The 12,556-nt window shown below is 33.6% G+C and overlaps 3 protein-coding genes across 7 annotated transcripts; 2 read left to right on the top strand and 1 right to left on the bottom strand.

The window, feature by feature from the left end:
- Positions 1 to 2,782: 2,782 nt before the first annotated feature.
- On the top strand, positions 2,783 to 3,892 carry LOC143429002 (ferritin, heavy subunit-like). The gene is made up of 4 exons (XM_076904346.1): positions 2,783 to 3,012; positions 3,071 to 3,266; positions 3,334 to 3,525; positions 3,599 to 3,892. The coding sequence occupies exons 1-4, from the start codon at positions 2,924 to 2,926 to the stop codon at positions 3,881 to 3,883; spliced, it is 762 nt and encodes a 253-aa protein (XP_076760461.1). The 5' UTR covers positions 2,783 to 2,923; the 3' UTR covers positions 3,884 to 3,892.
- Positions 3,893 to 4,193: 301 nt separating this feature from the next.
- LOC143429421 (uncharacterized) lies at positions 4,194 to 11,870 on the top strand. 5 transcript variants are annotated; one of them, XR_013102531.1, is made up of 8 exons: positions 4,194 to 4,745; positions 4,990 to 8,687; positions 8,766 to 9,871; positions 9,962 to 10,240; positions 10,336 to 10,977; positions 11,107 to 11,244; positions 11,418 to 11,497; positions 11,613 to 11,870. XR_013102531.1 is itself a non-coding variant. In XM_076905088.1 (7 exons), exons 1-6 carry the CDS (start codon positions 4,517 to 4,519, stop codon positions 11,207 to 11,209), a joined length of 6,057 nt encoding a protein of 2,018 aa, XP_076761203.1. In that variant the 5' UTR covers positions 4,194 to 4,516; the 3' UTR covers positions 11,210 to 11,244; positions 11,418 to 11,870. The 5 variants fall into 5 exon arrangements, 2 of the variants coding, with proteins under 2 accessions (XP_076761203.1, XP_076761204.1); XR_013102532.1 differs by having other exon boundaries at positions 11,107 to 11,249; XR_013102530.1 differs by having other exon boundaries at positions 11,107 to 11,497.
- Positions 11,577 to 12,451, bottom strand: LOC143429423 (cytochrome c oxidase subunit 6B1). Its single transcript, XM_076905090.1, has 2 exons — positions 12,237 to 12,451; positions 11,577 to 12,175 (listed from the first exon to the last, which is right to left on the bottom strand). The coding sequence occupies exons 1-2, from the start codon at positions 12,449 to 12,451 to the stop codon at positions 11,941 to 11,943; spliced, it is 450 nt and encodes a 149-aa protein (XP_076761205.1). The 3' UTR covers positions 11,577 to 11,940.
- Between the last annotated feature and the right edge of the window lie 105 nt (positions 12,452 to 12,556).

The following is a 12,556-nucleotide window of genomic DNA, read 5'->3' as shown; positions in this document are numbered from 1 at the left end:
TCATTGTCTCGATGAGTATTTAATTTAATATATATTTAACATATAATATTTACATATATAATTATAAATGTACTAATTTCGAGCGATCTCGTCATCAAAGCAATCATTCTAAAATATGAAAATAATATTCAAGCTCGATGCTTTGATTTCAAAATCTGCTCGACGCAAAATGTTTTCTTGCACGTGTAATATAACATGGTTTCGGTAATTAAACAAATGGATTTTAATTGTAACAAAAGCTATACTATAAAGTTACAATATATTTCATATATCTGATATTTACCATATATATTTATCATATATTTCATGTGTTCAATCTTCAATAAATACAAATTCGGTTAAATGTCTAAAGCATTTGATACACTATCAACATCGTGGTACAATAATTATAATTATCACAGAAACGAAATCGGAGGGTATCCGACTTCATCACTACGCACTGCTACAACAAGGCAGTTGTAATATATATTACTTAATTATTACTATACACAATATTTAATTCTCATATATATTCGCATTTAAAATATTACTATCAGTTAAAACTTTCCAAATATTCATACCATGTGTATCAAATATTATAATACCCATATTTACTTATTTAATGATTATCAATATTACTATTATTATATTATGACATTTAAAAACGCGAAGTGCAAGAAAACCTATCCTGAGCTAATAAATAATACACAAAATAAATGTTGCTAGGATATAGTAGTATATCCATGGTCACTATGCTCGTAAAAAAAATTCTACGTAATTACAACCAGTCACCCGTGCCGATTTGGACCTTTCGTCCTACGGCATGATTGAGTGACCAGAGGAACTTAAAGGCATGCGACTCACCGACCATAGATCGATGATGCTACTGATGACTGGAAGAAGTCATCAGAGATGTTGCCAATATCTGAGGGAAGTCATCGGAGACGCTGCAGCCTCGAGGAAGTCATCAGAGATGTTGAAGCCTGGAGGAAGTCATCAGAGATGTTGAAGCCTGGAGGAAGTCATCAGAGATGTTGAAGCCTCGAAGTAGATGTGATAGCTGTAAATCTTGAATATAAACCATATTATTATAATTTGGCCTTTTAAAGTTCTTGTTAATATTTTCAATTATTAATTTACTTCATTGTGATTAATTTTTTGATTGCTTGTAATAAATTAACCACGATTATGTTAATTTAATAATTAAAAAATTAAAGGTTTAACAAATTTGGTCTTGTAAGTACGAAAGATACTTACATTTTTGTCCTTTGAAACACAGCTAGATCCTTTAGGTAGACAGCAATGTGATTCTAATACCGAGGCAGCAGATATTTAGAAAAAAATTAAGAAAAAAAAAATTTATGAATAAAAGACTATTATACCATTGCCAGTTGCGAAACAAACACTGACTCTATTCTTCCGCGTATGAATATTATAAAAAAAATGTAATTAAAATTAGAGCAGCTGTGCTCTAAAAAATATTAAAATTATCGCAGCAAACACTGACTCTACCGACCGCATTGCGCGCGGTCACCAAAATGTTCTGGAAGAAAAACATTGTTAGTAGGGGAACAAGGGATAAATAAAAACAACATACAATTTACTGTCGTAATATTCTTCATCTTTTCCTGATCGAGCGTTTGTTGAAAAAAATATTACTTCCCTTTTCAATTACTTAACTATGCAAAAATATATGCATATATAAATAAATTAAGAATTCGTGATTGATTTATAAAAAATCTATTATGATTATTTGGTATCAGAATATAAAGCATATTCGATATTCTTAATCAATGAGCTATATTATATGCTATAAATATTCAAAATTGCTTATGATAATGATTATTAAACAAATAACTCATTATTTGTTACATACATCATGTATTCATAATCAATTATATATAAAATGTTACCAAATGATGAATACTAAGGTAATATAAATTTATACCATACGTTCTCATCAAGTTCTTACAGTCTTTGCATCCCACCTTTTACAATATTAATAATAATGTTCGTTGCCCATATTATCCATTCCTTGGAAGACATAACTGTTTAAAAATCTGTAACAGAACAAAACAAAACAATTTGAATAAATAAACAAATGTAAAATCAGTTATATTAAGATTTTATAGCAAACGAGTTCAAAGATTAAACAACGTTTATAATAGAACAAAAGTGTAATAGAATAGTAATTAAGAATACTACGCAGCCGACAAGTAAGCTTGTGAACGTACCTCGAAACCAGAAACGTGTCTCGACAAGTTTTATCTGCACCACCAGTCTTACCACCAGTCGAGTACGATGCGAACTGACTGCCGGTGCCACTCTCCGCACGTCCCAGAAGCGTCCGAATGCCCGCGAAGACATTCGAACCAGACCGAAAGCGCTCGAACGTAGTTTTCCAACTACGCTTCTACGTTTCATTCCGTGGCCTCGGTATTTCGCTATCTGCTTCAACTGTAAACAAATCAGCTAATTGAAAATCTACTACAAAGGACACTTCTCGAAAATAGGAGTTCCAGGAAAATTCTCTTGCGTATTTTTCTCAGAAAAATACTCACTGTTGTGTTATGATACACATTCTTCTAGACAATTTGCACGAAGAAATTTATATTATCCCATATATATATTTACGTATAGAACACGTATAACATATGTAATATTTCACTCTATATATTATTTTATTATCTATATGATGTTAATTGCAAATATAGCAGTACATTATGTACGGAAATACTCGAATTCTTGTCGTAAGAACGAAATAATTGCGATAAATCTCTTCTGAGGCGAAATTCAACTATGTTATGTAGAAAACAAATTGCGCATCAATATTATGACATGTGAACTAAAATGAAAATTTCTTCGTGTATAATTTTTGCAATTAGTAAGGCTATTGATTATTGAAAAATTATGTACGTAAATTGTCCCTGACCAAAGATAAAACATGTTAAAACTGTGCAGTCGTAGAGAAATTCTTAGTAACGTACTCTATCCCTATATTCGCCAATTATATAAAGAAGGAGTAAGTCTCTACTTTATCAGTGAATAATTCGGAAATATATCTAATATTTTTCGAGAATTAAACCCTCTCCAAGGAAAGACGTAAACCAAAAATATTCCCTGTAAAATTCTTTGCTACGTCCTGCATGGATGACTTATGCATTAATAAACCTATGAAATGGCCGAGCGGAAAACCAGCAAATTTTAAATTTCATCAAGAAACCGAAGCTATATTAAATGAGCAAATAAATGCCGAACTTAAGGCATTCTACTATTATCTGTCCATGGTGAGGCAAATAATGAATGATTCTTCTTACGATACTACTTTTGCTTCCAATTGATTATTTGCTACAGGCTGCATACTTCGGACGCGCTGATGTGGCTTTACCAGGTTGCGAATCATTTTTTATGCAAATGCATCACGAGGAGCACGAACACGCTCTCAGATTTTTGAATTATGTAAAAATGCGCGGCGGTCGCGTAAATTTATGCCCGATACATCCACCGGACGATCAAGATTGGAAATGTCCACTGAACGCTTTCAAAGTAAATGGTTTAAAAATAATAAATATTCTTAATGATACGTATCTCTTCGAACGTGGTCGTTGAATTCATTTAGACAGCATTGGCTTTGGAAATCGAAGTAACCGACAAGCTGGTGGCGGTAAACGCTGTGGCGGAGAAACATGGTGATTTAAATGCGAGCGATTTTATTGTCACCGGTTTTATGGAGGATCAGATGAAGAGTGTAAATGAAATGGGAAGATTTGTAGCTGTTCTGTCTGGAATTGGCGATCAGGCGTTGGCACGTTTCATGTTTGATAAAGATTTACTTGAACATCACGTTGCACCAGAATTTAACATCCTTCGTATGAAACTACGACCGAACGGAACTGAAAAATAACACTTCCGCTTTTTTCGTACAATCTTCGTGGAAATCTCTTATGAAGTGTAGAATAACTCTTTTAGAAATGTATTTTGTAATATTTGTCATATTTGGATTTTTTTAGGATAATAGTATACAATTAATTTTTAGTGTATTATATTATATGTCAATTAAATTGTAACGAAAATAAAGGAATGGAAAACCAAAATATAAAGGTATAAACTCGTTTGAAAGTAAATTGTCCCGTTCTCATGTAACGTGATCATTTGTACGTACAATTTTAGAACGCAACCATTTCATGAGTACCAGCCGTCTCGTGTCATGTGTTGAAAACGTCTTATCATGGCTGAATCATTGCATTCTTTCAAGCGTGAGGATAAAGCTGCGATAAAAACGGACATTGTGGTGAATAAGCTGTTCATTTTCTATATCAAATATAATATTCAGGCTTAATTAAATTTTTTAGTTGCTGTATAATTGCATAAAATTGTAGAATTTTGCTATTCGTAATAAAGTGTTGTGTACGTGTGCGAGGTTTAGGATCTGTGAAAAATTGCAAGCATTGTTCACGCGTAATTAACTCTAATTTTCGTTTTTGGTTATCATGAATGGACGCGATTAATTGTTCGTTGTTTGAGGGTAAGTTTAAGAATGGCTAGCGATTTGTCGAGCGAGTGTACAGAAACGATTGGTGTACTGGATGAGAAAGAAGAAGGTGAAATATCCTTGGAAGATGTAAGTTCTTCTGAGGAAGGACACTTAAATTACGGGTATGGAACCAGAAATTCTCAGTGTTCAAACTGCCTGTCAATTCAACATAATGCAACGTGGTGTACTGCTCCTGCCAAGTTTTATCCCTCCAAGGGCCCTAATAGAAGAGGTACGTTAATTAACACATTTTTAAATAATTTTAAACAATATACTTTACTTAAAAAATATATAAAAATATAAACAGTACAAATAATTTAAAGTAAAAGATACAAAAATCATTTTTTATTTAATTATGAAATCCAGCATTTTCATGAAAGCTTTAATTTTCAAAATAGACTCTTATTTAATAATATATTGTATTTTTCTATCCCAATGTACTATCATTTTCGACATATCATGTTCTAATCAAGTAGAAGTTGACCTTATTCTACAAGATGCAGTCCAGGGTAAAGAAAACCTTCATCAAATCAAAGAATCTGGATGCATTGGAACAAAGCATACAGCATCTACGCTTCAAGAAAAAAATGATGATCTTGTACCTATTTCAAGTGACAGCGATATGGAAATTGTTGGTCTTGCAGATAATTCTAAACAAATTGTAATACATACCTCCACCAAAAGTAGAGCAAAGAAGAAAAGAAAAAAGAAAAGAAGTCATACAACTGTATTGTCCTTGGATGATTTAGTTTCTCCATCTAATGTAGATATATCTATCACAGATTGTGTTAATACACTAAAACATGATGTGGCTAAAAGTATTTCAAAATCGCATCACAGAGAAACCAGTCCTGTTCAAAGAAATAGACCAAAAATAATTTCAAGATCACCTCCCAGAAGACATAGATCTCTTCTAAGAGGTAAATCTCCTTTCAAGAGATCAAGATCTCCAATTGTTCATGGTAGATCGCCACCAATAAGAAGATCTCCAAGAAGGCTTAAATCTCCTAAGAGATCATCATATAAGTCTTCAACAAAAACAATGCATAGAAAACCATCACATCTTGAGTCAATATCATCTCACAATTATTGTAATACTCATAAGCTGCTGAAGAAGGTCAGACAATTAGATTCGATAGGAACTCATTCATTGGAAGAAACTTTAAATAAAAATAAAGAACATGCTTCTTCGTTAAAAGAAAAATTATCAAATATGATGAAAACAGTGTCTGATAACAATAGTGATTTCACAAATTCTTCAAAAGAGAAGACCACTGTGCATATAAATAAAATGGAATCAAACGATGGAGATGATGAGGAAGATTTAGCATTATTAAGACAGAAGGCCCTTGAAACAAAACAGAATAAATCAAACAAACAGAACGATCAAGCCAGAATTGAAACAGCAAAGAATACAAGCACAAATATAAATGATGATCAAGATGAAGAGGCTTTAGTATTGAGAATGATTGCCCTTCATTCTGCTGTACTAAAAAAGCATCAGAATAGAGTTCAAAAGGGTATAAAATCTGGAAAGTTTAAGAAGTCTAATATTTCCCGCAGTGGAAGTCCCTTCACTCAGAGCTTTTTGGACAGTATTCCTATACCGGGGGAAGAATTATTAAATTTTGCATCACCACCTCACACACCGCTTCCTACAAGTGAAAATAATCATACAGAAGACATGGAATTGGATACAGATGTTGAAAGAGAAAAAGAAAAATTACCATACTCCCCAACAGATAAAATTACTGCTAATATATCTATGGACACAGAGTTGTTAGGTATTCAGCCATCTGATGTGTCATTCATCAGTCTTACTGTAACAAATAACAGTCCAAGTTGTACAACATCGGTAACATCTAATCAGGATGAACAAAAATCTTATCAGGGAAACATTATTGAAAATCAAAGTTATTTACCAAATATTATATATTATGCACCAACCCAACATCCATTATGTACTGCAAATGCAAATATGGAATATTTACAACCTAATCTGACAGAAACCTCTAAACCAGATTTTATGAAAGTACACAATTCCCATGTAAATGTGCATTCTTACGAAAATACATATAATATTCATAAAAATAATAACACTTCTGAATTTGTAGATATTAATTTAAGTCAAGAAATGCCTTATTCTCCTACAGACACTCCTGTATATGATCCTGACTTATTACACATTCTTCCACAAACTCCCGATGCACTCACTACCTCAAGTTCTTCCTTAGTTACTATGGAATCATATACTTCTAATGTACATAGAAGTGGTGAACAATATAATTATATATCACCGATTCAGCATATGCAAACTACAAAACAAATAAGCACAGCAAACAAAGATGAACAACTAAATAAAGTTGAAACTGCATCACTGGATCCTGCTGTTGGTTCTGCAACAACTTCTGTCATCGAGTCTGTTTCTCCAAGTAGTTCAATGATAACAATTGATGATCTTCCTGAAACCGATGTAGACGCAAGTCCTTTGACTGATTCTCTCAGGAATGTAAAAGCTCATTCTCAAGAGCGTATTTCAAAAGATTTACCAATTAACATTAAAGAAAGAATATCAGAACCTCTTTATATGAGGGGAGTACCGGATGTTACCAAAGACACAAATAAAATACCAACGTTGATTAATAGAACACTTGTCCCAGCACCAATTTTAAAAACAAATAAGCAATTACAATTACCTTTACCTACCAAGAAATGTGTAATGCAACAGGAACCAACATTTAAGAGTGCAGATATGCAACCAGTTGCAATTAATGAAGAAACTAGCACAAAGGCAAATACTTCCTTCAAACCAATAAAATTGCCATTTTTACTAAAACCACCTACCAGTTTAGCAATTACTAATGCATTTCAGAATCTTTCACACGAAGATTCAGCTAATGAAAAATCCACAGACAAAGCTTCTACTTCACCGCTAAAAGGTACTCACGGTTCAACTCCGGTACAAAATGATACAGTTGCAAAAGATCCAGATAAAACTAATGACAATAAAGGTTCAACACAAAGGAGAAAGAAGCTTGCAAAAAAAGGATTAAAAAGGAGAAGTACAGTACCATTGCTTACAAGAAGGCAAAGTACATCATATACAGGTAGTGATAATATAAATGCTGTAGATAAACAGATAAACGAATCAGATCAAATTATTAGAACAGATGATAAACAGAGTCAGGAAGAACTTCGGATAGAAACAAATGCAACAAATAGTATCAACACGTCCACAAGTATTAACGAGAAAAATGAAGTTTCTCAAGGAACAAACAAAGAAGAAACACAGAGAAAGAGTGCAGATGACAGAAGACAAAGTCTCGACGAAGATGAAGAAGCGTTAAGAGCACTTTTATTAGCTTCTCTGCCAAAACGGGCAAAAACTGTTAACAATTGCTCTGTTTCAACTGCAATTATGCCTACTGCAGCAAATCAAGCATTTACAGATCAAACTAAATCAAACACTGAATTATCCATAGTTAACACAACTAATACTAGTTCCGATGGTACAACATTTTTATCAACACCACATACAAATACATATGGTTCTGAAAATGATAAAAATCAGTCAAATGCTAGAGAGAAAACAAATAATGTTAGCCGGGAGAATTTATCCATTGAAAGTGTTAAACCACTAAATACCGTATCTTCTGGGAGGAAAAGATTAATTCCTATAACAAAAGGTCCACAAAAGAAACTCGTGAAGAGAATTCCAGTACCTGCTAGTACAAAAGTTGTAAATAATGCGAAGAAATACCAAAATGCAATGATTCAAAGGAGATTAAATTTACAAAAGGCTACACTTTATAACAAACAACAAAAGGCGGATAATAAAATTGTATCTAAAGTTCAGTCTAATGCAAAGGCATCCGATACGCAAAGAATCGTTATCAATTTGGAATCGGATACAGAAAGCGATTCTGAATCCGAGTGGCAAAAGAATACGGCCGTTTCTTCGACCAATTCCATTGCATTAGAGAAACATCAACCGGCAATAAATTCCACGGCAGAATTTGAGAAAAATCTGGATCAATTTTTGCGCGCAGTACGGAAAAGTCATGAATCTGTGGCAGCTGCAAGACCAACTTCGACACCGCAACCGCCTAAGAAAGATACAGTATTAACGACAAAACCAGAAGTATCGAATTCGTCCAATCTTCACACACCACTGGTGAGAGTATTACAAAGAAATATTTTACTGTACAAAGATCATCCGATCGATTCATTAATATATTTTATACTTTTGTAGGCTGTTCGTCACTTGCCCGCATCTCAACAAGAAGAATATCGGCGACTAAAGCAACAAATCTTGGAACGCGAGAAATTGAAACTTCATAGAACTATAGAAAATAACAATTTATCAAAGAATAAGAATACGGAACTTTCTTCAAAGTCTACATTGTCTAGCAGTCCAAGTAAAGAGTTACCTATAAAAGTAAATCAAACAGTGCTCGCAAAAGGTCCGAGTATAACTGCGCAACAATTGAATAAAGAAAATTGCTCGAAAAATTTAGTGGATACAATTAAAAATACAGCTGTATTAACGACAAACGTTCGGTCGTACGTTAATAAAGTATGTAGCAGTGATAAACAGGGAAATGTGACTTCGAATCAAACAAAAACAATGCCAAGGTCAGTAGCAAATTTGAACATTCGTCTATCCACTGAGAATAGTGCAACTAATATTGGTAACAAAGGAACTGGAAACTCGATGCAATCTACGAATACATCGCGAATAATTGTTGAAACTCCTACGAGGAAAGTTCAAATGAAAAAAGCCTTGTCTGGTTTAAAAATTTTATCCACGGACGAAGTAAATCGGAAGTATGTACAAACACAAGTGGTAAATACTATTAACGAACGAGTTCTGATGGTAAATGATAAAGTGACCTTAAATAGCGAAACAGTAACTAAGCGGAATGAGAATGTTTCTGAAAATAAACACGATAGTATTAAAAGTACGTGCGATCGTAGGCAATCTGGAGAAAAAGATGTTACCAACAGTAATACTCCTCCATCTGGTAGTAAAAGTGAGGTGGATTCAGATGCATCAACTATTATTTTATCAAGAGAACGTAAAGAGAGAAGTCAAAGTCTCGATACGTCTGAATCTACAATAGTACTTTCTCAGTCTCGAGATAATACATCGTTGACTTCAACCCCGCAAACTAAAGATGATGATCATTTTCCGTTGTTTAAAAATAATGTGTTATCAAAGGGTACAAGAAGTATAGAACAAAATTGGGAAGCAATTAAAAAGGACGTTAAAACAGAGCTGACCACTCTTGTTAATCTTTCACGCTTGGAACAAGAACAACGTTTAAAGGAAACGGAACAAAAATTAGTTATGAAACGGTAAATATATTCGACATAAGTTTTTTATTATATATCTGCCATCGTTAAATGCGAATTTACGTAGTAATTCATTTACGTTGATGGTGATAGCCAAACGATCTTGGATGATTTGGCTGATATGTCGAGAAGCCTTCGTCGATGGCACATGGAGCGAGATATACAAACGAATTTGGTCGCGGAAGTAAAAAAGATCAGGGAACAACTAAAAGTTGCCGAGGAGAGATTACAACTTCAGCGTAATCGTATTAATAGTATAGGTCCAAAGGTGGTAATGGCGCACGAGAAGATTAACGTAGGCCGGCAAGAATGTTTTAAGCTTGCAAATATCTGTTCAACTTTAGGAACTCGGCTCGTAGGAAAAGAATACAAGTAATGTATCGATAGGGTTGTTACATAAATTATACAATCGTTGCGATCGGTTACGAATTTTTCTTAAAACATAATTGTATCTTTCCATTTTTTAGAGTACCTGATGCTGGAGCACAGCTTCTAGATTATAGACTGAAAGAAGCTGCTAACCATACGCGACAACTTTCTCGGAAGAAAGTACCATCGATTAACATTCCTGAAATATACGATTCGACAAAATTGGAAGACGAAAATGTATTTACTGAATGTACGGAAATTGCGCAAAGCGTAGATCCGCTAGATCCATTGTCGAAAGAAGGTACTGTAGACGCTGATAGAGCGAGTTTAACCGAAAATGAGTCTCCTATAAGATTGAGCGAAGCTGAAGAAGTTATACAATCAGAAGATACAGCGATAAACGTAAATAAAACAACACAAGAGACAAATCCTGTATTACGTAACTCAATTCCGAACAGTGTTGAAAAAGACTCGCTTGAGCAAAACAACACTGAACAAGAAGTACTTAGCGAGCAAACAAACTTATGTGATACTTCTCCTGCTGCCGCTGGTATCCTAAACGCACAGGATGCTCAAGAACTAGATAGTAATAAGGAAACATCGGAAAATATCGTGGTAAGGCCTACAACTTTAGAATCTGACAGCGAGAAGAGAAACAGTACGAGATCCGATGGAAATCTTCAAAGGAAAAAGACGCTCTTACCCTACGAATCGATATTAATGCATTTTAAAATACCAAGGTGGGTTTTGCTCTCTAAATATTTCAATGTCCTTAATGTGTTCGTTTATAAATAATATGAACTCATATCGATTTAAATTCTATACAAATTTTGAGCATTTGTTTTGTGTTTTTTATCATTTTTAACCAGGAACACGAATCCCAATGGTGTCCTTTGTCCATACGAACTGATGGGAACTTGCAGTGACGGAGATTGTCAATTTATTCACCATACAGAGAGTCAAGCCAAGTAGCATTTAGCTACTAAAATGGCATTGTTAAGTTATACGTAAGGTGGTTTTAATCTTTAATCATAAGATTCGGAGGACATTTTATAAAATAAAAATGAAAACTTAATATTTGCAAAGTGACCGCACTTTTCTATAATTAATAATAGAATCAGAATCGAGCGATCGCTTAATTTTTGTTAACGATAAGATGGTATTACTTCTATAATTGCAGGTTCTGTTTCTGAAGAAGCGCAATATCTCTTATGTAGATGGAAGAACGCCGTTAACAAGCAGAAGTAACACCCGAAGATGGTAAGTTGTCTTCATCATGGCAGGAGTTTGTGCACAAATTAAATTATCGTAATTTTATTACGTAAAAATCATGAATTAAAAAAAAGCAAAATTTTTAATACTGTGCTACTTCAAGCTTCTATTCTAACGAAAGTTTAAAGAAGATTTGCTGCAAGTGTTTATTTTTTACATATGTAAAAAGTGTCATATATAAACTGCAAGTAATTAGTGTGATTAATATAAGAATAAATGAAGAAATTGTTGACCGATTGTTGAAGATAGCCGTACGACAGGCCAGCGTCGGACATTGCAACAAATATTCATTTCGTACTTCTATATAAGTTACCTCATAAAAAGTCTTGTACCTGTACAATAAAAAAAATTAATATTTTTTTCTAGCCGAGAGTTTCTTTATTTTTAATACTAAGTCTGGCTTTTATATAGAAGAAAGCATATTGTCATCCCTAAACTCCGTATTTATCACCAGGAAACATTCCTTGAGTTTTATATTTATGCCAAGGAAATTTTCCCTCCGATCTAAGACTGTCCCAATTACGAATCCAATCGTTGGGACATATAGATGTGAATACTTGCTTAAACCAAGTACATGCACTTGATCCCTCGCCTAAAATACGTTCGCAACGATAGAAATCAGTGTACATGACCCAACAACGTAGCGTTTGGTTCTGTTGCTGAAATCTAAATGGTATTAGAATTGCATTAATTTCAAGTGTTAAATAGATTAATTGATAAGTGTTACCTCGGATCATCACCGGGAGTTCTAAAATCCTCTTTTACTTTTTCATCTTCATCTTTTCTAAGACACGGATCATCTTCATCTACGGTTATAGTTATCTTTTTCTTTGGCTTTTTTTCATCCGCTGCGATATCATCAATTTGAATATTTTCTTCATGCGTGTCATAAATATTTCGTTCGTCCGAAATATTTGTTTTACTATTTCTATCAGATGCCATTATATTTAAAAATCATCTCTTAAATCTTGCATACAACAAAGTATAGAATGAATTTAGCAATGCTGTTTAATTATTTAAAAAGAGCGCACTCTGGACATGTAGCAC

The sequence above is a fragment of the Xylocopa sonorina genome, chromosome 11, assembly GCF_050948175.1.
Source record: "Xylocopa sonorina isolate GNS202 chromosome 11, iyXylSono1_principal, whole genome shotgun sequence".
NCBI classification, from domain to species: Eukaryota; Metazoa; Arthropoda; class Insecta; order Hymenoptera; family Apidae; genus Xylocopa; species Xylocopa sonorina.
The sequence above is the reverse complement of the archived record's forward strand: the minus strand, read 5'-3'. Positions and strand labels throughout refer to the sequence as shown.

What these genes read in the sequence shown, in the direction of transcription:
- LOC143429421 (XM_076905088.1), top strand. Translation starts at nt 4,517, where the DNA reads ATGGCTAGCGATTTGTCGAGCGAGTGTACAGAAACGATTGGTGTACTG. An exon ending in CAAGGGCCCTAATAGAAGAG is followed by an intron (nt 4,746 to 4,989) that starts GTACGTTAATTA and finishes CTAATCAAGTAG; the next exon opens with AAGTTGACCTTATTCTACAA. An exon ending in CTCGTAGGAAAAGAATACAA is followed by an intron (nt 10,241 to 10,335) that starts GTAATGTATCGA and finishes TCCATTTTTTAG; the next exon opens with AGTACCTGATGCTGGAGCAC.
- LOC143429423 (XM_076905090.1), bottom strand. Translation starts at nt 12,451, where the DNA reads ATGGCATCTGATAGAAATAGTAAAACAAATATTTCGGACGAACGAAAT. An exon ending in ACTCCCGGTGATGATCCGAG is followed by an intron (nt 12,176 to 12,236) that starts GTAACACTTATC and finishes AATACCATTTAG; the next exon opens with ATTTCAGCAACAGAACCAAA.
- LOC143429002 (XM_076904346.1), top strand. Translation starts at nt 2,924, where the DNA reads ATGTTAAAACTGTGCAGTCGTAGAGAAATTCTTAGTAACGTACTCTAT. An exon ending in AAAGAAGGAGTAAGTCTCTA is followed by an intron (nt 3,013 to 3,070) that starts CTTTATCAGTGA and finishes TTAAACCCTCTC; the next exon opens with CAAGGAAAGACGTAAACCAA. An exon ending in TCTACTATTATCTGTCCATG is followed by an intron (nt 3,267 to 3,333) that starts GTGAGGCAAATA and finishes TATTTGCTACAG; the next exon opens with GCTGCATACTTCGGACGCGC.